The sequence below is a fragment of the Stegastes partitus genome, unplaced genomic scaffold (genome assembly GCF_000690725.1).
Source record: "Stegastes partitus isolate 25-593 unplaced genomic scaffold, Stegastes_partitus-1.0.2 Scaffold164, whole genome shotgun sequence".
NCBI classification, from domain to species: domain Eukaryota; kingdom Metazoa; phylum Chordata; class Actinopteri; family Pomacentridae; genus Stegastes; species Stegastes partitus.
Genome location: NW_007577895.1, coordinates 478,272 through 504,321, shown reverse-complemented (window position 1 = coordinate 504,321; position 26,050 = coordinate 478,272). Strand labels below are relative to the sequence as shown.

Sequence of the window (26,050 nt, the reverse complement as noted above, 5' to 3'; positions counted from 1 at the left end):
GCCTCCAAAATCGTAGTATTCCCCCTGGTTTTCAGTCTTTATGCCAAGCTAAGGTAATGCCTGCAGCTACAGCCGTAACATGGTCGCCTGTCTTCATATTCAACTGTGAAGCAAAATCAAAAGCACAAAACAGACAAAAAGAAAACTGAGCCAATAAACTGAGCAGACTGGTATTGATTTGAAGTTTAATTTTAGTGACAAAATCAAAAATAACAGTATTCAAAGGAAGTAAAATCTTCAACAACCCTGGATCTTTGTGTGTTAAATACCTTGCAGAGCGTTTCTTTGTGAGTGAATATAATCTCTGTAGCTACAAAATTATTGGATTATCATTCTAAAAGAATATAAATAATAGTGGATGTATGTATGGATGACTACAACCTTCACCCTAAAACATTTAGTCATCGTTCTATTGCAATGAGTAGAAAACGTGGAACAGGAGGACGTAGCTGCAGTCTTCTTTATCTATTAAGTACTACTGGATTGCACATTCTTTTAGGTTTACCATACAGCTGCACAGTGAACTGTATCTACTGATGACCTCTGAACTATCGAACCAGCATTACATGGAAGTGATCTGCTAAATTGTATATTTGCATTCTCACTTTGGTTTTTCATTTTCACACAAATCAATGCAGGTCACGCATACAATTGAAAAAGGTTTCCTCCACCTCAGATTGTTTGTTTCTATTTCAATTAGTGTAAACTAGAGGGGACACTATTTCATGTGAAAGAGCAAAAAAAAAAGGAAAAAACAAGGGACCTGGTAAACAAAATGCATCCTGAAACCAAAGCGAAGTGATGCTGCGGGCTCCCACTCATCCCTCTCATCTAATCATTCTCACCGATAAAGTGTCATAAACGATATACTGTATCTACATTCTACTCATTCAGATTGCTGGTGCTGCACAGTCATAACTAAGAGAGCATAACAAATAAGGCAAAGCCAAAATTCTCCTCATTATGTTTTTTTTTTTTTTTTAGTACTGCAGCTCTGGTCACAGACTCTCTCATGTGGCCGTATAGGGGCACAGTCACGTCTTCCTCCGTCCTTTAGGCTTAAGAAAAAAAGCACAACCCCCCCACTGTATGACAGTCTCTATTGCTTACACTCCACTCCTGCACACAGCCACAGCTGCATCCGTGTAACAGTTTATCAGTCCTTCTGTGCATAATGTCTGTGTGGCCTTCCCTCGGTGTCCCAGAAGTCCACTCTGGTGTGACCAGAATTTGGTTTTGTCGTGTGAGGAGATCTAGAACAGGATCTCAGGCATGGCAGTGTAACTGAGTAGAAGTATCTTCCCGTCCCTCCTGCGGTCTGGCTCTACGTATGGCAGTAATCAACAGACGTCCGTGTGTGATTAAAACAGCCGGGCCTGCTTCTTTAGCTCATTCCTCTTCCACAGAGCCAGCCGGTCGAAGTCTTCCACCGTCATACCGAACACTTGGACGAACTCCTCCGGGGACAGGTGGCGCTGAGAGCACAGAGACGCAGTTATCACGTTTTACCTCATATCAAAAGAACCCAATTAAGTCTCACATTCCTTTACTGCACTATCATTTCCAGCAAGTCTTGTCCTTCGCAACATTTCTGGAAATTTAGGGGATTTATACTGTCATAAAGATGAGTGCACGTTGGGTGATTCCACATGTTTCACATGTTGAGTTTTTCCCAGCATCAGACCGTAATCAGGGTTTTTCTTGGCTCAGAATGGGTCTTTAGAGAATGACTACACGCAAACAGCAAGCATGAGTGATCCAGGTGAATTAAAAGCAATCTGTGTGACCTTATTGGACAGAGATCTGAGCATTTGGCTGTTATTTCTGACCACTTTAAAAACAATTATTTATCATTTTGGTCAGTGCTATGGCCAAAATGTTGAACTAGTCCTTTAAAACTATGATATTTCTTGACAAAATTACTGCATTTTTTTATTTACATTTACATTTGAATACATAGGCATATAGATCATTGGTGCACTCGTCTTTTTCAGCTACATTGTAGGATTTTCATCATCTTTGTCGGTTTGTTTATGCAACAGCATGTCTACACTGCATATCTTTATGTCTGTGGATGCTTTCTTGGGGGAAAACTTCCTCTGTGCAGAAAAAAAACCAAGCATAGCGTGACGAAATGAAATTTAAAGAAAGTAGAGCACATTCTATCTTAAGCTGGACTGGAGACAACCTCCTCCCAGCATCGTTTGACCTACCGTCCCATTCATAACTTACTTCCAGTCGGGCTCTGTCTACATCTTTAGGCAGCCTGTTCCGCCCTCTGGTGGTGACAATGAGAGACTCATAAGGGTGAATCTGCAGGGAAGGAGAGGCAAGCACGTTTTAAAACACTTGTGCAGTTACAGAATCACTGGAATTATTCAACATATAGACTTCCTGACATGGAATGAATTATTTACAAAAAAGGGTTTATGTTAAAAATAATAAACCTTACCGCGTATTCTGCTGGGAGAGGAGACAAAGAAAATCAAGTCAGTACAATAGAAAAAAACAGAATTAATTGCTTCAATCTAACATGGGTGAGGTGTTTTAAATTCATATTAAATTACCTCTGCTTCCCCAGTTGACCTCGCTGCCGCTGTCGTACTGGTACTGGTAGCAATCTGCACTCTGAGGCTGCAGGGGCACACGAGGACAATGAGATTAACAAGAGCGGTGGGGATTTTCTGATAAAACGGACTAACAAAAGAGACGAAAGGTGAAAAGAGGTGAGAGAGCAGAAATCAGAAATGAGCTGCACAATATGACGTCTGACGTATAACATGAAGTATGATGAAGAAGCAGCTCGTGTGAGTCATGTGATCTGAGGTCTCACCCGCTGCAGGCCGTTGCGCCGATATCCTGGTAATGAAGCTGACTTACAACCAAAATCTAAAATAGAGAAGAACAGCAGCAAAAAATTACTAAATACAAGTAAGTTTTATTTCTTTTTTAAATGCAAACTGGCAAATTAACCTTCTGAACCCTAAATCCCACCAGTGGATTTGGAACGCATGTTGACCTTGGTCAGAATCACAGAGAGAAAATGTAATAACAGAAAGAATAGTCTGATTTTTAACTTTCCGGCGGTCCTTTTGCTAATCATGTGCGACATGTGTTGCTCAAATCTAAGATGAAAATGATGATATTTCAGCAAAAAATACATGACGCATTTAAAAATTCAACTAAAATAGAGTGCTTGCTGTGAAAAAAACAAAAAAAATTCAGCGTTCTTATAGTGCATGGTTGAAAAATAATATAGAGTGGAGTTAACTATCAACAAATAGTCGGAAGATACACTTAGCGGTGAAATATTTTGTAGAATTAAGGTACAGAGTAGCTTGAAAAACACCTGGTTTCTGGCGGTTGTAAAAATGCAGATAGTAAAATGCCAACTACAGTCGTCCTCAAATGTATTCCTACCCTTCCATTAAAGAAAAGGCAAAATTCACAATAATCACTCAAATAACTAGAAACTGAAAAAAGTAGTAATAAATTAAAATTTGCTAAATTATAATATAGGGAAATAAGACCTTGCCTTTAAATTGTGGTTGAAAAGAATAACTAAAAAAAAACAAAAACAAAACAAAACTGTCCTGGACAAATTAGAGCACTTTGCTGATGAGCAGTGAAATCAAAACACCTGTCAACAGGTGCAGAAGTCTGACTGAGAGTTACAGAAAACACTTGATTGCAGTGATTGGCTCAAAGGGTTGTTCAACAGATTACTATTATTAGTTTACAGGACCCATCATGCTTGTTTTTATATATATATATATATATATTTCTGTTGAACCACAATTCAAAAGCAACATCATGATTTTCATTAAATATTTATTTATTATTACTTTTGGCAATTTCAAGTTATTTTAGTGACAACTGTTTTTTTCCTTCTTTAATGGGAGGGTATGAATACATTGGAGGACGACTGTATAGTGTGTAGAGTCATCATTTTTTGTTTCCAGTATTGGCACTTGGAAAATTATTGCACAATCTAATTCCATTTTTTTTTTTTTTAAATTTTGTAAAATAAACTATCAAAGAAATACAACTTTCATACGTTGTTTTTTTGTTTTGTTTAGTTTTTTGCAATTTATGGCAATTGAACTGTGTCTTAGTACACAGAAGTTCCCTATACTCCTAACTATGGTTGAGCTGTTTCCGTAGAGGTGCAGGAATTTATATTGAAGTGAAAAATGAGCCCACAGTGAGTAAAAATGTGACACAGACAAAAAAATAAATAAATAACTTCTTGGGGTTCAAAGTGTTAAATTCAGACATCAGTTCCTAGTCAGTGCCAGAAGATGGCGCTGATGACTAACCTGAAAATTCCAAAAATTCCAGATGTGTGCACATGATACTGGGGTTTGCTTAGTGTGGGGTCATTGAACTCAGCTCAAACACACTGTTAATGAACCAACTTTCAGCTACTTTTTAAACACACAAGAACCACAAACTAAAATGTTCTATTTGCAAGTTAAATAATATTATGAGCAGAAATCATCCAAAATAAGACTAAACTCACCGCTATCAGTGCTGTACTGAGATCGGGGAGCTGTGAAATGAACAGATCATACAATTACATGACATTTTACATATCACAAAAAAAAAAATTACAACTGCTGCTGCATTTTGGCCTGTTCTAAATTTTGAATAAATCCCCCAATATTCAAAGGAATTGCTGCACTGATTTGACAGCCATCTGTCTAGTTAGAGGCTCAACAAAGAAACTGAAAAGGAGCAAGTTGAGCACTCATCAAGCCCTGGGAGGAACACACAACATCAAAGGGGCAATAAGGCAGAAAGAGGCCAGACGAAGACTCGCTGAAGGAAAAAAAAATAAAATAAAAACACATACAACAGCACAAAAACCACGCTGCACATCTAATCGCACAACACACAGCTTGTACGGTTACAAGCCTTTGTTGCCTCTCAACCGTAGCCAGCCGAGTCCCGTTCAGTTGTGCTTCCTCCCATTTGAGAAACAGCTTTAATGAGAGATCTTACGGCTCATAAATAAAACAGGATATGGGACACCAGCTGTGAGAGCGAGAAGAGAGTGCGTTAGATACACAGATAGATGGATGGATGGATAGAGATTTAGCAGAGCCGCATATAGAGAGCGATTTCACAAGAAGGAGACGAAGAAGGAAAAAAAAAAAAAACGCTGTGATAAGCATGCAAGGTGAGGAGGGAGATTTTTTTTTGAAAGAGATCTAGAGAGAAAGATGAAGACAGGCGGGTGTCAGGATATCAGAGGCTAAAATAATACGCCCCGATACGCTGCATGAGCAGTGGAGCTCGGAGATTACAAACAGCAACAACTCCGGTAGCTTCGGGTCTGACTTTATCACATCTGATGCTGCTGCTGCTGCTGCACACTTGGTTCGACGCTGTGTTTTGTTTTGTTTTCGGCGCGATCAGACACCCTTGCAGCAATGACATGCCACATCTGGTGGTGCTGCTGGCCTACCACAGGTTCTGCAGCAGCTGTTCAACTCACTCATCATCTTTCCATCTCAATAAAGCCGACCCCCCTTCCTCCCCTCACTCCGGCAGCCCACAGCAGCCGTGACCCTCTGTGACCCGCATCCACAGCCCCACTGCCCTCGCCTCAAACCCCAATGACAGCAGATATTGAAGCTCGTAAAAAAACAGAAGAAAGCCCTTGTGGTAAACATATATGACGGCACTGAGGGATACAGTCGGAAGGCTCGGGCGTCCGTGAACTTGCACAAACAGACAAAAAAGAGGGAGATGCACAGAGGGGAGGGCAGGGTGGATCCTTACAGCCGTTGATGGTGTTGTTGTACGCCGTGGTGCCGTAGCCCGTAGTGTTCAGCGTTTCCTTGCTCCCACTACGAGAATTCCTCGCACTGCCCCAGGGGTCGTTGTCATAGGAACCAGATCTGGCTTTCATCTCCTCCTTTAGGATCATCCTCCCGATGCCACTCCCAATCTGAAGAGAGAGAGAGAGAGAGAGGAAAGGGGCAGAAGGAGGAGAGGAGGAGGGAGAAAAACGAAACCGACATCAGGGAAAACTGCTAATTTAATGTACAGCAGAAAGGACGAGAGAAGCAAATAAAGTAAAGGAGGGTAGTTTAGGCGCCATAGCATAAAGAGTGCATTATTTATGGGTGTTTTCGAGGAGGGGACTCACTTCAATCTGATGTTGAAGAAGCAGAGATAGAAAATAATGAAGCTCTTACTCTTTGAAGACTCTGACTCCAACTCTCTTCATCTCCTCCCGTCGAGAAGCGTCTTCTCGGTGCCCGATAGGCTGAGAGGGAAAAGAGATAAAAGAGATTCCCTTGTACGAATACACAGCTCCGAGTGGAACGCAGTAACAGAGTAAGCGAGAAATATGACAACGCGGTTACAAAGTGAACTGTACTCCGATGTCTGTGGGAAAAAAAATAATAAAAATGTAGCTCTAAGCAAGTGAAGTGACAGGGCTTCCTACCCTTCGGGGAGCTGGTGTAGGGGTAGTAGTCACACTCTGACTGGGTGTATGGCTCTGGAGAGTAGGTGGACAGTCTAGAGGATCTGAGGATGTCCTCGCTGGTCCTGCTTTTGGTGGCTGCTTCCATATGATTGTCTGGACAGAAAGAAGTCGAGAAATGAGAGGAAAGAAGAAGAAAAAACAGGCAAAACCACAATAACGGGTAGTGTTGTGAAAGGAATAGTTTGACATTTTGGAGAAGATGCTTTTTCAAGTTCTTTCCAAGAGCTTTAAATATACGAGGAATTATATCTAATATCTGTTGGTTCAAAATGAATCAAAAATGATGAGACCGTTAGGTTAGCTTAAAGAAGGGAAAGACAGTTCATTATAAGGTGCAACGTTGTCTACTTTATATACAGTGTTAGTAATGTGGCTTATTTCTCTATCGCTGACATCGTTATGGTGGTGTTAACTGCTTCAGACAGGAGTGTGTGTTGTTGCTGCTGAGTTCATCCATTAACTCTACAATGGAGAATGTACTCAGCTTCTAAACCACAGATACAGGATGTCTTGGTTTTCTTCCACTACGCAGTAGTTGTTTGATGGATAAAATGTCAGAAAATTATGCTAACTAGCAGTCATTGTTTCTAGAATCCCAAGCTGACAAATGTCTTGTTTTGTCCATAATTGATATTTACTGTCATGGAGGAGGGAAGAAATCAGAAAATATTTAAATCTAAGAAGCTGGAATCAAGAGAATTTCAACATTTTTTTCCCCCTGAAAAACATTACTAAAACTAATCAACTGATCACCAAAAAGTTGGCAATTAAATTAATAGCTAATAATAATAATAAAAAATAACATTATTTGTATTGATTGATAAATTTGTATAGACTATGTGAAAACTAATTTATCAAGTGCTTTGCAATAGCATAGATAAATAATTCAAACAGATTCAAACACAAATAAATATTGTCCCAAAAGTGAAAAATAAATGAAATAAGTTAAGTCAAGATTTTTTATATAGAACACTAAGACAAAGTGCTTTTCAGTAAACAAAAATAATAATAATTTTTTACTGTTAAGGATAAGATCCCATAGAGTTATTTATAGTGTAATTTCACTTAAGTAATATAAATAATAGGGATTAAAACTCTGTATAAATGATGCAAACTGCTACTTTACGTGACTATATTATATATTAAGACTCTACAATGTTACTAATGCAATAATATACAAATAACACAGAACTGAATATAACTTATATAAATCTAGCTGACAACTAATTGATTATTCAAATAATCATTACAGTTCCAGTACATGCTTTCTACAACTAATCTAAATGTAAGAACAGAGAACAGAATAGAGTTCAGGGGTCACACTGATGCAGCTGATTGCAGCCTGACAGTGACATTTCTCCAACTCGGCTCAAGTGTGTTTTGAGTGTCTTGAACTTAAATGTCTGTTGCTTAAAAGTTAGAAGTAAAGTTAATAGCAGTTATTCTGTTATTAACCTCTGACCTTGAATAAAAATCAGATAAGGACCTTTGAGGCAATAAGTTTGAGAGCAGCTGATAAAACGTCTGAAGCTAAATTGCCTTGTGGTTCCAGCTTTTCATCGGTCATCTTTCTATCTAACTTTCAAAAAAGACCATTATGTGTCGTTTCTTTCATCCATAGAAAAACCACGGTGTGAAAAAAATCTTCTGCTGGGCTATTTCCAGGCTGGGAGCAGCGACCTCCTGTACTCTTCAGCTGCCATGACAAGGCTACTGGAAGACATCGTGCCCAGTTTTTGACATAAAATGTTAATTAGTGGACTTCAGATGTGTCAGTGAATTTAGTTTCCTTTTGACAAACCCTTTGCTTCTGGTCTTCATGCTAAACTAAGTCAGCTGTCTCCGGGCTTCACACTGAAAAGACATACTTTATAAGATCGGTATTGATCCCTTCATCTGGCTCTTGGTGTGAAAGTGAATTTCCCAACATGTCAAACTATTGCTTTGAGACAAAAGGAAACATATTAATAAATACCACAAAAAAAAAAATACAGTGCGAGAGTACATTTACGCAGCAAATTCACAGTCATCATATCCACCACCTCTGTCGGGGGAGATCAATATTTCAGCCAACAGTGGGACAATAACATTAAAGTGAGTTCAGCTGCTGCTCAGCCTGAGGCACACAGTCACTCCATGAGCGGTGTGAGGTGATGATATTGATGCCACTCCGCACTGAAGCACAGTCAATGGAAGTCAATGGACGTAACATGCAGTGTAATGTCACATAGATCGCTCTTCACTCTGTTAGCCATTAGCCATGCCAGCCCCAATCCGCGACCCATTGAATTCCTATACGCACGATGCACGACGGCAACGGCGCACGCTCTCATCTCGAAGACACACACACACACACACACACTTTCACCTGAACTAAACAATGAGCCCCACGCACACAGACGAACACACTCAGAGCAAAGTTTGACAGCAGATTGAAACTTCTGTCGGAGGAACTGTGGCTGTAAAATATTGACATCGGATGACAAATACAAAAAGAGAGAGAGAGACTAACACACACACACACAAACATATGAAATATCTAACAGTGAATGAAACAGCGAGAGGAGGGAGATACTTACAGTGGCAAGGTCACCGGGTAAAGTGGAGCAGAAGGTGGAGGAGGGAAGTGAATAAAAGTGATTGGATGCAATAAAAAAGAGGCGAAAAGAAAAGGGAAACATTATTGAAGGTATCCCAGAGGGAGATGTGAGAATGTGAGAGCTTTGCTACCCATACAGAGCACACGGGTAAATCCCCCCCAAAAAAAAAAGAAAGACAACAGGGCTTTTGACACAGCCTCTTTTCCATACAGGTAGCAAACAAGATTAGTACATAACTGGCGTTCGCTGCACAAAGCAGCTTCACATGTATCTGATGTGGCTTTGGCTTTACATCAATTCTGCTTAGTGCTGAAACAAGAGAAAATCAGAATCAATAGCTATTTAGGAAGACTTTACAGCACAAGTAGGATCGATATGACCGATGGAGACGTTTGAGTCACATGTTCTAAGAAGGCGAGCTGAAAAGTTTGTAAACTTGACATTTACAATATGTGCTGAAAGACCACTTTCTTAATCATATGCAAACAGTAGGACACAATACAGCCAGTGATGTATTAATGCTACAGCTGAGAGGAATGAAAGTGTCTGCACATGGGTCGACACACTGTTCACTAGCTAACCCACACATACTGTACAGAGAAGCATGCAGGACAACAACAAAGATACGCTATTCTCAATCCAGAGATCTTGTGACTCTCAGCTGAAAAGCCTTTCCAAGTGCAATGTGACGAGGGAAGAATGAATCTTTTTCTTATGCATGTTTATACTCAAGCACGCTATCCAGATGGCTTCAGTGCATTTAAGTTTAATGACTTGTTAAAAAAAAAAAAAAAAAGGGGCAAAAATAGCATCTTGCTTTAACCATGCTGCCATGCTATTTAACTGAGCAACAACTCACATACTCCATTTGTTTTCTACAATTAGCTCAAGTGCTGTCTCCAGGTTCTGCCTAATCCTTTAAATGAACAACACAGTGCCCTTAAACCACGCACTGACCGCTGGCGAGCCGGGCCAGACTGACAAATACAAGAAGACTCCCCAAAGCAAATATAAATTCCCGCTATAATGCTGTTTTCCAATGTGCTTTGTTCCGGCCGTCTGTTCTATTCTGGTGAATTGTGTGTCCTCAGAGTCCCATGTACTCAACGCTTGTCACGCCTGAGCAACCTTCGCTTCATTCATGGCCTGTTCCAGCCCCATTTGCCATCAAGGAACCTGTCGGGAGCTGCACGCAGAAGCAGACGTATGCATACGGCATGCCCGCTGGAAACAATGCTCTTTTACGTTCATTACAATAAGCGTGGCTGATCCTATACTCCGCAATTCTACTTCCTCGCTGTCGCACAAACATCCATCCGTTCCCTCATCTGTTTTTTTTTTTTGTTGGTGAAGGCTTCAGTTTCAACAATAAAAGGAACATCAATACTAATCAATGCGTCATTATGAAGTGCTGTTGAGGGACATCGATAGGTCAGTTAAAAAAAAACATCTACACCAAAAACACAGCATGACTAAACTGACAGGAGGACAGGCAGGCTAAGGCGGGGCTAACTGCACTGTACCCGTTCTCTTATAGATGGGAGGCTTCCTGTAGATGTTGGGATCCCCTGTGGCTGAGGAGAGAAAGAGGAGATGAAGAGGTGAAACATGGAGGAGGGGATTGCGAATCGCTGGGTGGATGGGACGATTGGTAACGGGAGAAGGAGGAAGAAGAGGCATGAGGGATGATTATAAAGGAAGATAAAAAAAAAAGAAGGTAAAGATGCGGTATGGGGGTGGGGGGGAGAATATGCCATGTGTCGTATAAAAATACAACTTAGTCACATTTTTACACCTCCTCTTTCCCACGGAACTTAAAATAACCTTTCTGTATGATTTGCATTAGTGAGTAATGGCTGATGAAATCTTCTCCGTGAGATTAGGAGAAAAAAAGAAAGAAAAAGAAAAAGTGCAGAGAGGAGATGAGGACTCCTACCTGGTACATGAAAATGTTTAGGGGGCTGGTTTGTGGTGGGTGTGCTTGACCGCCCCTCTTGGCCGTAATAAGGTGAACTCCTGCCACTCTCAGAGCCTGCAGCCAGCCACAGCCAATCACAGCAAAGGAAACGTGAGCATGAAGAAAAAAAGCCTCAACACATGCAGATGAAAAGCTAAACAGCTCCTATTCAAGTGGCACCAGATAACTTTTCCACTTGTGTAATGACAAAGGTTATCGACTTAGCATTAGCAGATTTGTGCTAACGGCAGCTACAGTGTCACTGCACACGTGTAAGAGTTAAATGAAATGAAAGGCGAGGAGCGACTGCAGCAAAATGAGACAGCCAGAGAAGTATTTTGACAGACATTCTGCACCTAAGGCGGTGAATCTATAAATCTTATGACACTTACACTATATGAGGGGTTAGTTATTGTAGCTATAACAGAGGTAATGACAAACAGATGGAAATGACAAGCAATTTGATCTCTAATAAAGGAACAAGTTGACATTTTGGGAAGAAACAATTATCACAAGGCTATGATTACTACTACTGCTAAAACCTCTAACTGAAGCATTATGACTTGTTTAATCTGCACCAAAAACAAACAGTAAAAAGTACAAATCAATGTTTTACAAGAGGCTTACAGTCCACATTATGTCTTCCTGAAGTGACGATTTGTTACCGCTCAACTTTAGAAGTTCTAACACTAGACACTGAGTTTATGAGCTAGGCTTAAATGCCCCCTATCTTACCAGGGTATCCATAGTGCTGTGGAGAGCGGGGCATGATGGGCGACATGCCTTGGCGACTATACGTCGGCGAGTCAATATAACCTGGACTGGAGCATCGCCTCTGCTTTGTATCCAGGCTGTCGTAGTCCTAAAAGAAATAACAAAGGCGACTACTTGAGTGACAGAAGAGTAAAGGGGGGGCAACGAGGAGACAAAGAGCTCAGTGACAGCCAAAATAACAACAGTTCACTTGTTTGAACTTGTCCTAACGGATCTGCTACTTAGATCTGAAGCAGGAATGCTCACCTGAGAATAGGGAGAGAGTGTCCCAAGTGACTGCAGAATCAGTGGAGACAGAAAAGTTTTCATTTAGATTGGGGTAGTAAGTAAGAACTGGAGAAATTACACATTCATACATGATGTATTTACCTGATTACAAGAAATATCAGTTTTCAAAACAATGACCGGTTGACACAGAATTATATGACAGTAGATTGAAGCAATAGTTTGACATTTTTGAAAATTAGCTGATTCGCTTCCTTAGATGAGAACTTAGGTACCACGCTAATGTCTGTCCAACTCTCACAAACTCTTTATATATATTCGTCTCTCACCTGAATACCAACCACAATGTAAAAACGTGGTTTTCTTTCAACTCTAGACATATGCGGTCAGGCTGTTTACCCACGTTTCCAGTTTTAGGTTAAGTTAAGCCAATCACCTGCCGGCTCTATCTTCAAGATAAAGATGAGAATGATTTTGTTCTTCCATCTAAAGCTTAGCAAGAAAGCACAATTCTCAAAAATGCCCAACTATTACTCTAAGTGTGGTCCTTCTGTAAGCAAAAATATATCAGAAACTAGTGTGACTTGTCTGTCAGGCAGCACTTGAGGCTCATCATTTTCAGTTCTTTACCAGATTTCTATTGAAAATACCCACAATTTTAAATTAAGTTTGATTATAAAAAAATATTCTTTCAAATATGAGTTTTGCAAAAAGGACAAGGTTCGTGATTTTATTTTTTATTTTTTTAACTATGAACAAAGCCTTCTTGCAAAATTGAACGCCTGCTTCCTGTAATAGAAAGTCAAGAGAAAAAGCAGCGGCCTTGATTGAGGCCCCTTGAGAAACTAGCTCTGCAGATGAAGTTTATAGATACCATTTTAGTTCCAAATTTTCAATTTGTTCAGCCACATTGGACCAAATCAAAATAATCAAAACAAAGACCAATAAATTCCTGAACAGTTTTCTCTCTGAAAAATTGGAAACAGTGGCAAAACCAGCAAAATAATAAGCCCGACGCCGCTGCATGCCAGACGTCTAATGAAGACAAACGCTTGTGAAAACAGACCACCGATGAGAAGAATGCTACGTTTGGCCCGGAGTGTGTGGCAGAAGTACCTCCCCATAGCTGTAAGTGTCTAGCCTGTCATCAGAGATGTATCTGTGGTACGGCTGGTATGAGGAGGATATGAGGTCTGGCTGTTGGACCTCGTATATGGCCTTGACCTTTGGCAGGGCAGCTAGGTCCTTATAATCTAGGATCTCATTCTCCACTCTGGCCTGGGGAGAGGACACACATACACCCAGCACAGACAGATACAACAGCAACGAGACACAACGTCAACCACAGGGACAATGCGCAGAAACAAAGTACAATGAAGAACTCCACTAGTGATAGTGAGCGGATCATGCAGCGGTGAGAGAGGAGCTGATGAAGCACATACAAGCACAAAACGCACGCATGCAGGCTGCAGAACCTGACAGCACTGTAAGTTGTTGACCTTCAGGAGCTCAGCATATGTGAGAAAGAAAGCAGAGGGAGAGAGAGAAAGAGAGAGATAGAGGGAGGAGGAGTGGAGACAGTATGGACGACAAGCGTGCTTACGCTGCATTTCTCCCTCATCCATCACCTTAAACAGAAAGGTCATTGATTATGAGACGAGAGCAGAGTAGGGCAGGGCTGAGCGGAGAGCGGTGACTCCTGTATGCATGCAGACAACCCTTGACATGCTAATACTGCCGTCATACAGCAACACTGACTTAAGCCTGCCAAGCAGCAGACTGAAGTCCTGTGTTGAAAATGGAACTGGTCCAAGTCTGCAGTGTACTTACAGAGCACACGCCTCCAAAAATGTGGAAGTTCCCCCCTTCTATTGCTTTTCAATATTTAATCATGGGCCATTTATTTTTGNTCGCACTGCCCCAGGGGTCGTTGTCATAGGAACCAGATCTGGCTTTCATCTCCTCCTTTAGGATCATCCTCCCGATGCCACTCCCAATCTGAAGAGAGAGAGAGAGAGAGAGGAAAGGGGCAGAAGGAGGAGAGGAGGAGGGAGAAAAACGAAACCGACATCAGGGAAAACTGCTAATTTAATGTACAGCAGAAAGGACGAGAGAAGCAAATAAAGTAAAGGAGGATAGTTTAGGCGCCATAGCATAAAGAGTGCATTATTTATGGGTGTTTTCGAGGAGGGGACTCACTTCAATCTGATGTTGAAGAAGCAGAGATAGAAAATAATGAAGCTCTTACTCTTTGAAGACTCTGACTCCAACTCTCTTCATCTCCTCCCGTCGAGAAGCGTCTTCTCGGTGCCCGATAGGCTGAGAGGGAAAAGAGATAAAAGAGATTCCCTTGTACGAATACACAGCTCCGAGTGGAACGCAGTAACAGAGTAAGCGAGAAATATGACAACGCGGTTACAAAGTGAACTGTACTCCGATGTCTGTGGGAAAAAAAATAATAAAAATGTAGCTCTAAGCAAGTGAAGTGACAGGGCTTCCTACCCTTCGGGGAGCTGGTGTAGGGGTAGTAGTCACACTCTGACTGGGTGTATGGCTCTGGAGAGTAGGTGGACAGTCTGGAGGATCTGAGGATGTCCTCGCTGGTCCTGCTTTTGGTGGCTGCTTCCATATGATTGTCTGGACAGAAAGAAGTCGAGAAATGAGAGGAAAGAAGAAGAAAAAACAGGCAAAACCACAATAACGGGTAGTGTTGTGAAAGGAATAGTTTGACATTTTGGAGAAGATGCTTTTTCAAGTTCTTTCCAAGAGCTTTAAATATACGAGGAATTATATCTAATATCTGTTGGTTCAAAATGAATCAAAAATTATGAGACCGTTAGGTTAGCTTAAAGAAGGGAAAGACAGTTCATTATAAGGTGTAACACTGTCTACTTTATATACAGTGTTAGTAATGTGGCTTATTTCTCTATCGCTGACATCGTTATGATGGTGTTAACTGCTTCAGACAGGAGTATGTGTTGTTGCTGCTGAGCTCATCCATTAACTCTACAATGGAGAATGTACTCAGCTTCTAAGCCACAGATACAGGATGTCTTGGTTTTCTTCCACTACGCAGTAGTTGTTTGATGGATAAAATGTCAGAAAATTATGCTAACTAGCAGTCATTGTTTCTAGAATCCCAAGCTGACAAATGTCTTGTTTTGTCCATAATTGATATTTACTGTCATGGAGGAGGGAAGAAATCAGAAAATATTTAAATCTAAGAAGCTGGAATCAAGAGAATTTCAACATTTTTTTCCCCCTGAAAAACATTACTAAAACTAATCAACTGATCACCAAAAAGTTGGCAATTAAATTAATAGCTAATAATAATAATAAAAAATAACATTATTTGTATTGATTGATAAATTTGTATAGACTATGTGAAAACTAATTTATCAAGTGCTTTGCAATAGCATAGATAAATAATTCAAACAGATTCAAACACAAATAAATATTGTCCCAAAAGTGAAAAATAAATGAAATAAGTTAAGTCAAGATTTTTTATATAGAACACTAAGACAAAGTGCTTTTCAGTAAACAAAAATAATAATAATTTTTTACTGTTAAGGATAAGATCCCATAGAGTTATTTATAGTGTAATTTCACTTAAGTAATATAAATAATAGGGATTAAAACTCTGCATAAATGATGCAAACTGCTACTTTACGTGACTATATTATATATTAAGTCTCTACAATGCTACTAATGCAATAATATACAAATAACACAGAACTGAATATAACTTATATAAATCTAGCTGACAACTAATTGATTATTCAAATAATCATTACAGTTCCAGTACATGCTTTCTACAACTAATCTAAATGTAAGAACAGAGAACAGAATAGAGTTCAGGGGTCACACTGATGCAGCTGATTGCAGCCTGACAGTGACATTTCTCCAACTCGGCTCAAGTGTGTTTTGAGTGTCTTGAACTTAAATGTCTGTTGCTTAAAAGTTAGAAGTAAAGTTAATAGCAGTTATTCTGTTATTAACCTCTGACCTTGAATAAAAATCAGATAAGGACCTTTGAGGCAATAAGTTTGAGAGCAGCTGATAAAACGTCTGAAGCTAAATTGCCTTGTGGTTCCAGCTTTTCATCGGTCATCTTTCTATCTAACTTTCAAAAAAGACCATTATGTGTCGTTTCTTTCATCCATAGAAAAACCACGGTGTGAAAAAAATCTTCTGCTGGGCTATTTCCAGGCTGGGAGCAGCGACCTCCTGTACTCTTCAGCTGCCATGACAAGGCTACTGGAAGACATCGTGCCCAGTTTTTGACATAAAATGTTAATTAGTGGACTTCAGATGTGTCAGTGAATTTAGTTTCCTTTTGACAAACCCTTTGCTTCTGGTCTTCATGCTAAACTAAGTCAGCTGTCTCCGGGCTTCACACTGAAAAGACATACTTTATAAGATCGGTATTGATCCCTTCATCTGGCTCTTGGTGTGAAAGTGAATTTCCCAACATGTCAAACTATTGCTTTGAGACAAAAGGAAACATATTAATAAATACCACAAAAAAAAAAATACAGTGCGAGAGTACATTTACGCAGCAAATTCACAGTCATCATATCCACCACCTCTGTCGGGGGAGATCAATATTTCAGCCAACAGTGGGACAATAACATTAAAGTGAGTTCAGCTGCTGCTCAGCCTGAGGCACACAGTCACTCCATGAGCGGTGTGAGGTGATGATATTGATGCCACTCCGCACTGAAGCACAGTCAATGGAAGTCAATGGACGTAACATGCAGTGTAATGTCACATAGATCGCTCTTCACTCTGTTAGCCATTAGCCATGCCAGCCCCAATCCGCGACCCATTGAATTCCTATACGCACGATGCACGACGGCAACGGCGCACGCTCTCATCTCGAAGACACACACACACACACACACACTTTCACCTGAACTAAACAATGAGCCCCACGCACACAGACGAACACACTCAGAGCAAAGTTTGACAGCAGATTGAAACTTCTGTCGGAGGAACTGTGGCTGTAAAATATTGACATCGGATGACAAATACAAAAAGAGAGAGAGAGACTAACACACACACACACAAACATATGAAATATCTAACAGTGAATGAAACAGCGAGAGGAGGGAGATACTTACAGTGGCAAGGTCACCGGGTAAAGTGGAGCAGAAGGTGGAGGAGGGAAGTGAATAAAAGTGATTGGATGCAATAAAAAAGAGGCGAAAAGAAAAGGGAAACATTATTGAAGGTATCCCAGAGGGAGATGTGAGAATGTGAGAGCTTTGCTACCCATACAGAGCACACGGGTAAATCCCCCCCAAAAAAAAAAGAAAGACAACAGGGCTTTTGACACAGCCTCTTTTCCATACAGGTAGCAAACAAGATTAGTACATAACTGGCGTTCGCTGCACAAAGCAGCTTCACATGTATCTGATGTGGCTTTGGCTTTACATCAATTCTGCTTAGTGCTGAAACAAGAGAAAATCAGAATCAATAGCTATTTAGGAAGACTTTACAGCACAAGTAGGATCGATATGACCGATGGAGACGTTTGAGTCACATGTTCTAAGAAGGCGAGCTGAAAAGTTTGTAAACTTGACATTTACAATATGTGCTGAAAGACCACTTTCTTAATCATATGCAAACAGTAGGACACAATACAGCCAGTGATGTATTAATGCTACAGCTGAGAGGAATGAAAGTGTCTGCACATGGGTCGACACACTGTTCACTAGCTAACCCACACATACTGTACAGAGAAGCATGCAGGACAACAACAAAGATACGCTATTCTCAATCCAGAGATCTTGTGACTCTCAGCTGAAAAGCCTTTCCAAGTGCAATGTGACGAGGGAAGAATGAATCTTTTTCTTATGCATGTTTATACTCAAGCACGCTATCCAGATGGCTTCAGTGCATTTAAGTTTAATGACTTGTTAAAAAAAAAAAAAAAAAGGGGCAAAAATAGCATCTTGCTTTAACCATGCTGCCATGCTATTTAACTGAGCAACAACTCACATACTCCATTTGTTTTCTACAATTAGCTCAAGTGCTGTCTCCAGGTTCTGCCTAATCCTTTAAATGAACAACACAGTGCCCTTAAACCACGCACTGACCGCTGGCGAGCCGGGCCAGACTGACAAATACAAGAAGACTCCCCAAAGCAAATATAAATTCCCGCTATAATGCTGTTTTCCAATGTGCTTTGTTCCGGCCGTCTGTTCTATTCTGGTGAATTGTGTGTCCTCAGAGTCCCATGTACTCAACGCTTGTCACGCCTGAGCAACCTTCGCTTCATTCATGGCCTGTTCCAGCCCCATTTGCCATCAAGGAACCTGTCGGGAGCTGCACGCAGAAGCAGACGTATGCATACGGCATGCCCGCTGGAAACAATGCTCTTTTACGTTCATTACAATAAGCGTGGCTGATCCTATACTCCGCAATTCTACTTCCTCGCTGTCGCACAAACATCCATCCGTTCCCTCATCTGTTTTTTTTTTTTGTTGGTGAAGGCTTCAGTTTCAACAATAAAAGGAACATCAATACTAATCAATGCGTCATTATGAAGTGCTGTTGAGGGACATCGATAGGTCAGTTAAAAAAAAACATCTACACCAAAAACACAGCATGACTAAACTGACAGGAGGACAGGCAGGCTAAGGCGGGGCTAACTGCACTGTACCCGTTCTCTTATAGATGGGAGGCTTCCTGTAGATGTTGGGATCCCCTGTGGCTGAGGAGAGAAAGAGGAGATGAAGAGGTGAAACATGGAGGAGGGGATTGCGAATCGCTGGGTGGATGGGACGATTGGTAACGGGAGAAGGAGGAAGAAGAGGCATGAGGGATGATTATAAAGGAAGATAAAAAAAAAAGAAGGTAAAGATGCGGTATGGGGGTGGGGGGGAGAATATGCCATGTGTCGTATAAAAATACAACTTAGTCACATTTTTACACCTCCTCTTTCCCACGGAACTTAAAATAACCTTTCTGTATGATTTGCATTAGTGAGTAATGGCTGATGAAATCTTCTCCGTGAGATTAGGAGAAAAAAAGAAAGAAAAAGAAAAAGTGCAGAGAGGAGATGAGGACTCCTACCTGGTACATGAAAATGTTTAGGGGGCTGGTTTGTGGTGGGTGTGCTTGACCGCCCCTCTTGGCCGTAATAAGGTGAACTCCTGCCACTCTCAGAGCCTGCAGCCAGCCACAGCCAATCACAGCAAAGGAAACGTGAGCATGAAGAAAAAAAGCCTCAACACATGCAGATGAAAAGCTAAACAGCTCCTATTCAAGTGGCACCAGATAACTTTTCCACTTGTGTAATGACAAAGGTTATCGACTTAGCATTAGCAGATTTGTGCTAACGGCAGCTACAGTGTCACTGCACACGTGTAAGAGTTAAATGAAATGAAAGGCGAGGAGCGACTGCAGCAAAATGAGACAGCCAGAGAAGTATTTTGACAGACATTCTGCACCTAAGGCGGTGAATCTATAAATCTTATGACACTTACACTATATGAGGGGTTAGTTATTGTAGCTATAACAGAGGTAATGACAAACAGATGGAAATGACAAGCAATTTGATCTCTAATAAAGGAACAAGTTGACATTTTGGGAAGAAACAATTATCACAAGGCTATGATTACTACTACTGCTAAAACCTCTAACTGAAGCATTATGACTTGTTTAATCTGCACCAAAAACAAACAGTAAAAAGTACAAATCAATGTTTTACAAGAGGCTTACAGTCCACATTATGTCTTCCTGAAGTGACGATTTGTTACCGCTCAACTTTAGAAGTTCTAACACTAGACACTGAGTTTATGAGCTAGGCTTAAATGCCCCCTATCTTACCAGGGTATCCATAGTGCTGTGGAGAGCGGGGCATGATGGGCGACATGCCTTGGCGACTATACGTCGGCGAGTCAATATAACCTGGACTGGAGCATCGCCTCTGCTTTGTATCCAGGCTGTCGTAGTCCTAAAAGAAATAACAAAGGCGACTACTTGAGTGACAGAAGAGTAAAGGGGGGGCAACGAGGAGACAAAGAGCTCAGTGACAGCCAAAATAACAACAGTTCACTTGTTTGAACTTGTCCTAACGGATCTGCTACTTAGATCTGAAGCAGGAATGCTCACCTGAGAATAGGGAGAGAGTGTCCCAAGTGACTGCAGAATCAGTGGAGACAGAAAAGTTTTCATTTAGATTGGGGTAGTAAGTAAGAACTGGAGAAATTACACATTCATACATGATGTATTTACCTGATTACAAGAAATATCAGTTTTCAAAACAATGACCGGTTGACACAGAATTATATGACAGTAGATTGAAGCAATAGTTTGACATTTTTGAAAATTAGCTGATTCGCTTCCTTAGATGAGAACTTAGGTACCACGCTAATGTCTGTCCAACTCTCACAAACTCTTTATATATATTCGTCTCTCACCTGAATACCAACCACAATGTAAAAACGTGGTTTTCTTTCAACTCTAGACATATGCGGTCAGGCTGTTTACCCACGTTTCCAGTTTTAGGTTAAGTTAAGCCAATCACCTGCCGGCTCTATCTTCAAGATAAAGATGAGAATGATTTTGTTCTTCCATCTAAAGCTTAGCAAGAAAGCACAATTCTCAAAAATGCCCAACTATTACTCTAAGTGTGGTCCTTCTGTAAGCAAAAATATATCAGAAACTAGTGTGACTTGTCTGTCAGGCAGCACTTGAGGCTCATCATTTTCAGTTTTTTACCAGATTTCTATTGAAAATACCCACAATTTTAAATTAAGTTTGATTATAAAAAAATATTCTTTCAAATATGAGTTTTGCAAAAAGGACAAGGTTCGTGATTTTATTTTTTATTTTTTTAACTATGAACAAAGCCTTCTTGCAAAATTGAACGCCTGCTTCCTGTAATAGAAAGTCAAGAGAAAAAGCAGCGGCCTTGATTGAGGCCCCTTGAGAAACTAGCTCTGCAGATGAAGTTTATAGATACCATTTTAGTTCCAAATTTTCAATTTGTTCAGCCACATTGGACCAAATCAAAATAATCAAAACAAAGACCAATAAATTCCTGAACAGTTTTCTCTCTGAAAAATTGGAAACAGTGGCAAAACCAGCAAAATAATAAGCCCGACGCCGCTGCATGCCAGACGTCTAATGAAGACAAACGCTTGTGAAAACAGACCACCGATGAGAAGAATGCTACGTTTGGCCCGGAGTGTGTGGCAGAAGTACCTCCCCATAGCTGTAAGTGTCTAGCCTGTCATCAGAGATGTATCTGTGGTACGGCTGGTATGAGGAGGATATGAGGTCTGGCTGTTGGACCTCGTATATGGCCTTGACCTTTGGCAGGGCAGCTAGGTCCTTATAATCTAGGATCTCATTCTCCACTCTGGCCTGGGGAGAGGACACACATACACCCAGCACAGACAGATACAACAGCAACGAGACACAACGTCAACCACAGGGACAATGCGCAGAAACAAAGTACAATGAAGAACTCCACTAGTGATAGTGAGCGGATCATGCAGCGGTGAGAGAGGAGCTGATGAAGCACATACAAGCACAAAACGCACGCATGCAGGCTGCAGAACCTGACAGCACTGTAAGTTGTTGACCTTCAGGAGCTCAGCATATGTGAGAAAGAAAGCAGAGGGAGAGAGAGAAAGAGAGAGATAGAGGGAGGAGGAGTGGAGACAGTATGGACGACAAGCGTGCTTACGCTGCATTTCTCCCTCATCCATCACCTTAAACAGAAAGGTCATTGATTATGAGACGAGAGCAGAGTAGGGCAGGGCTGAGCGGAGAGCGGTGACTCCTGTATGCATGCAGACAACCCTTGACATGCTAATACTGCCGTCATACAGCAACACTGACTTAAGCCTGCCAAGCAGCAGACTGAAGTCGTGTGTTGAAAATGGAACTGGTCCAAGTCTGCAGTGTACTTACAGAGCACACGCCTCCAAAAATGTGGAAGTTCCCCCCTTCTATTGCTTTTCAATATTTAATCATGGGCCATTTATTTTTGGCTTTTTTGACAAGAATTTACAGAAAAGGCTCTTTCATGTCAAAGTGTAAATGTATTTCTACAAAGTAATTAATTTAAAAAAAAGTCAAACCTAAAATAAGTGATTGTGTCAGTATTTAGTAGATGCACTCCAGAATATTCACCGTGTTGTCTTTGGCGTACACTTTGGTTCATTGTCTTGGAAAACAATTCTTCTCTCACGTTACATCTTCTTGCAGACTGCATCAGGTTGAATTCATGCAATGTTTGTTTTTTGATCATTTGTTCATTTTACCCTCGACCTTCACAAGAACCTTCCAGAGCTTGTCGAAAGGCATCCCCGCATCATGATGCTGCCGCCACCACATGCACAGTGGGCATGATGCGTTTGGAATTATGTGTGGACTTTTGTCGTCATGCAACCATGTGTTATATAGCCAGGAGTACTGATTCACCAGTACGGGTGTTTTTATATTACAATCACTTGAGAAACATTCACTGCAACAAGATGATCTCCACCTTACTAATTGTGGGACTTTGAGCATTAATTCGTTTCACCTGTGTTGAATTAGGTGAATCACTTTAAATGTCACAAATAATCAAGCTATTACTTATATTTTATATTTTTTAATTAATTGACATTATGTTGGAGGAATCTGTTTTCAATTTTACATGAAAGAGTCTTTTTTTTGTAAAATTGCGTAAAAAAAAGCCAAATTAAATCAAGCACGATTCAGTGGGGGATGGATAAGTTCTATGGCCATTACATAAATATACTGTATGTACAGACTATATACATAAATAATACAGCTGGCCTTGATGAGAATGCCATTAACTTAAAAAAAAAATTAAATATTAATTCCAAATAATTTCCCTCAAAACAGATTATAATCAAAGTTAGTGCGAGATATAGAATCTGGGCCGCATATTTTTTTTACAAGCGGGCAACAGCTTTGCAAAGCTGAAAATCTGCAGGACAGGTCGTAGCGCCCAGTCCAAGGTAGAGGCCCAACTGACAGTCTGACATCACCAAACTACATCCACATTACTAGCATCACTGAAATGTTACATTTTCAGCACAGGGTTGTGTTTTTTTTGGTTACTTAAGACTGAAAATGAACATCACAAATGTAACACATCAACAATGTGTTAATTTCTTGACCAAGTATGAGAAAAAGACCATTACTGGTGTGTGTTGGTGTAAATTCTTCTTGTTGTTGACACTGTAACAACAATAGCAAACCTCTTGCTTCTCTTCATCAACTGCCACACCATTAATGACAACAGAGGTTGGGACAAAGACAAGTGAACAGGCCAAGGGAGTGAGCAGCCTCTCGTGTTTAACCATTCAAGGTCTACGGGTGGTGCTTGTGTTTCTGTTGTGATTTAAGGGACAGGTTCAGTGGCAGTGGCAGCCAAAAGCAACTGGAAGCTGCAGAGTCACAGGTCACTTACACATATAACTCTACTGGGAGAGCCTATGGAGGATCCCGGCGGAGAGATGGAGGCCTCTGACAGGCGTCTGTGCTGTGAGGTACAATCAGACAGATGGAAGTAAAGAGAGGGAAGGAAATACGCACAGTGAGGAAATTACACTTTCATTTCATTTGAACATTTTCATTTCAAAACTGTAGCTCACCCTGAGTCTCCTCTCCGCCCTCGCCGCCTGCTTGCATAATGGGTGCCACACCTCACATCCTGAAGAGCAAGAGAAAGAAGGAAGACATATCAGTGCTGGGTGTTTCCACATGCCGTGCATTCTACCTCCTACGTTGACAAGCGTGCTCTGAAGAATGTGTGTGGTTGCGTTCAGTTTTACCTGTCAGGTACATTTCCTCGCCCTCTTTGAACATCATGTTACAGCGGGCGCACCTTGCACAAGCTGGGTGGTAGTGTTTCCCTCCTGCCTGTGAACAGGAGAGGCGCGAGAAAAGAGGTGTGACTGAACATAAATTATCATCATAAATAGTTCCACAGATTGAGGGCTAATCTACAAATTGCACCCCCACCTTGAGCAGGTCATTGTCTCCATATGTTTTCTAGTGTGTATCACCTGACCACCAATGACCTCGCAAAGCATGAAGACATTACCGGATAGCCCGTAGCAGTTTCATCAGCATGCGGCAATCATATGCTTGCCACCACCCATTCTTCCCCACCATGCCATAATTAGAGCAAAGATCCCTGTAGGTCAGTCACATGAAGAAAAGTGTGTGTATGATACTGAGAGAAAGAGGGGTGGCCATGTAAGTGAAGGACACAAGAGTGTGAAACATGTCCTTGGACATCCAGAGCACCTCAAGGGAACACATGGGAACACATGGCGCAGGTGAAATGGACACATAAAACGATGCAGTTCACGGTCCTGATGTTTCTCACGTGTGTCTCCGTGGAGGCTGATGGCCGAGGCGTGGCCCCTTCCCGTCACCTCTGCCTTTCCTGACACACCATGAGAGAATTTTTCTATTTATAGAAGCACCGCCGAGACCTGAACTGTGTCAAGCAAACACACCCAACATTGTGAGCAAGGCGGTGGGGTATTATGTCATTTCATGCCGCACCGACTCACCCCCGCTCTTCATAAAGCCGATGCTTTCATGTGATCTGCAGGAAATCGGTAATCTTCGACGAATGAGCTCTCTCCAAGAACTGCCGGCGTGCAGCGGGGTTCTTAATTGTATCTGAGCTGCATCTTAACCAATAACCGTGCTCCCCTAGCTGCTCAGGTTACTGTGAAAGGAAAGCCAGGAGAGGATGCAGCATTTCCGTCTCCTGCTTTCCCAGCAGCAGAGTGTTTTACCGACTGTGGTCGCGTGGTATCAGTTGAGCAACTGCTGCTACCATTTCTAATGAGACTCCCCGATTCTCTCCGGTGGCACTAACAGGCTGCTAAATTTATTGCTGAACTGAGACGTGAAGTGAAACTTAAGAATAGATGGAAGATTTTATGACCCTCTGTCTGCCACTTCCTCACTTTATTTCTCCCCCTTTCTCCGTCGTCTCTAAAACCAGTCATTAAACTAACAACCTTTGGCTCTGGAAAGTTTTGGACGGAGGCGATGCTGTGCCGAACGAGCCTGATCATCAGCACAGACGGATTAGTCTGGGTTTTTGACACATGGCAGGGAAATAATTACAGCAAAGGTTTCGGGCAGATTTCAAAACATAACATTACAGCTTTAAACCGACACGTGAATGACACACCGTTACGTGTTAAAGCGCCACGACGGTGCTTGTAAGTTTTCCTTATCCTTAATGGACTGTGTTCTGTATGTCTGGGGAGTACGTCCTCTAGATTTAGGCTTCTTGAGATCAGTTGCGTGCCGCATTTTAACTAAGTGCATCATTACGGTATCAAAAACTGACAGGAGGAAAGGCTGAAGGCATGCAATCTCACGCATACACATGTTTAGAGAGCGAGTGAGACAGACATAGAGGGAAAAGAAAGATAGAGATAGAGAGAGAGAGACTTGCGAATAAAGGCTGACATGTCCCCATGTCTATAAATAGCCCAGAGAGGCTGACAGTCAGGAACAAAGCACTTTACACCAACCATTCTGACAAGCAAAGGAGCACAGGGACAACAAGGCCTCGTGTGTGTGTGTGTGTGTGTGAGTCTGACAAAATTTTTACTACGTCTGCTCCCTTTCCTCAGGTCTCCACAGACCAGCGAGACCCTCCCGAGACTCTTCCAAAACATTTAATTAGCATCTGCACTTTATCACTTTCATTATTTTCCTCCCTCCTCCCTTCATTACCTTCCCTTCACTTCTTTCCTCAGCTCCTTCTCCTCTGCTGTCCTTCCTTCACTTGCTGCCTACTTCTCCCATCTCTCTGCTCCAGTGTAAAAAGCGCAAATGTTCAATTTTATCACTGCAGAATTTGCTTTCCGTCTGCGTCTCTCCACCCGTCGTCTTTTCCCTTCAGTCTTTACCCTGTGATCTTTTTATAACTTCCCTTGCAACTCTCCACTCCTTCCAATTCAATCTTGAGAGGGGTTCAGT

At 41.4% G+C, this 26,050-nt stretch overlaps 2 protein-coding genes and 1 long non-coding RNA gene across 4 annotated transcripts in view; all 3 read right to left on the bottom strand.

The window, feature by feature from the left end:
• The window catches only part of afap1l1a (actin filament associated protein 1-like 1a), a 32,232-nt gene extending 30,880 nt beyond the window's left edge, over nt 1–1,352 (bottom strand). For both annotated transcript variants that reach the window (XM_008279585.1, XM_008279586.1), the window contains exon 1: nt 1,346–1,352. The gene's annotated coding sequence lies outside the window, so the exon portion shown is untranslated. The remainder of the gene's footprint in view (nt 1–1,345) is intronic.
• Nucleotides 169–26,050, bottom strand: part of ablim3 (actin binding LIM protein family, member 3) — a 57,173-nt gene continuing 31,291 nt past the window's right edge. The window contains exons 7-22 of the mRNA XM_008279589.1: nt 23,866–23,953; nt 23,686–23,744; nt 23,502–23,573; nt 21,275–21,436; nt 20,180–20,209; nt 19,895–20,021; nt 19,139–19,234; nt 14,561–14,695; nt 14,307–14,377; nt 5,788–5,956; nt 4,523–4,552; nt 2,834–2,889; nt 2,568–2,634; nt 2,453–2,463; nt 2,233–2,313; nt 169–1,475 (exon numbers count right to left, since the gene is read on the bottom strand). Of these exons, the coding sequence (XP_008277811.1) occupies nt 1,362–1,475; nt 2,233–2,313; nt 2,453–2,463; nt 2,568–2,634; nt 2,834–2,889; nt 4,523–4,552; nt 5,788–5,956; nt 14,307–14,377; nt 14,561–14,695; nt 19,139–19,234; nt 19,895–20,021; nt 20,180–20,209; nt 21,275–21,436; nt 23,502–23,573; nt 23,686–23,744; nt 23,866–23,953 (1,368 nt within the window). The 3' untranslated portion in view covers nt 169–1,361. The remainder of the gene's footprint in view (nt 1,476–2,232; nt 2,314–2,452; nt 2,464–2,567; nt 2,635–2,833; nt 2,890–4,522; nt 4,553–5,787; nt 5,957–14,306; nt 14,378–14,560; nt 14,696–19,138; nt 19,235–19,894; nt 20,022–20,179; nt 20,210–21,274; nt 21,437–23,501; nt 23,574–23,685; nt 23,745–23,865; nt 23,954–26,050) is intronic.
• LOC103355699 (uncharacterized) lies at nt 10,906–12,578 on the bottom strand. Its single transcript, XR_520105.1, has 3 exons — nt 12,080–12,578; nt 11,795–11,921; nt 10,906–11,134 (listed from the first exon to the last, which is right to left on the bottom strand). It is a non-coding gene; the product is annotated as an uncharacterized LOC103355699 (long non-coding RNA).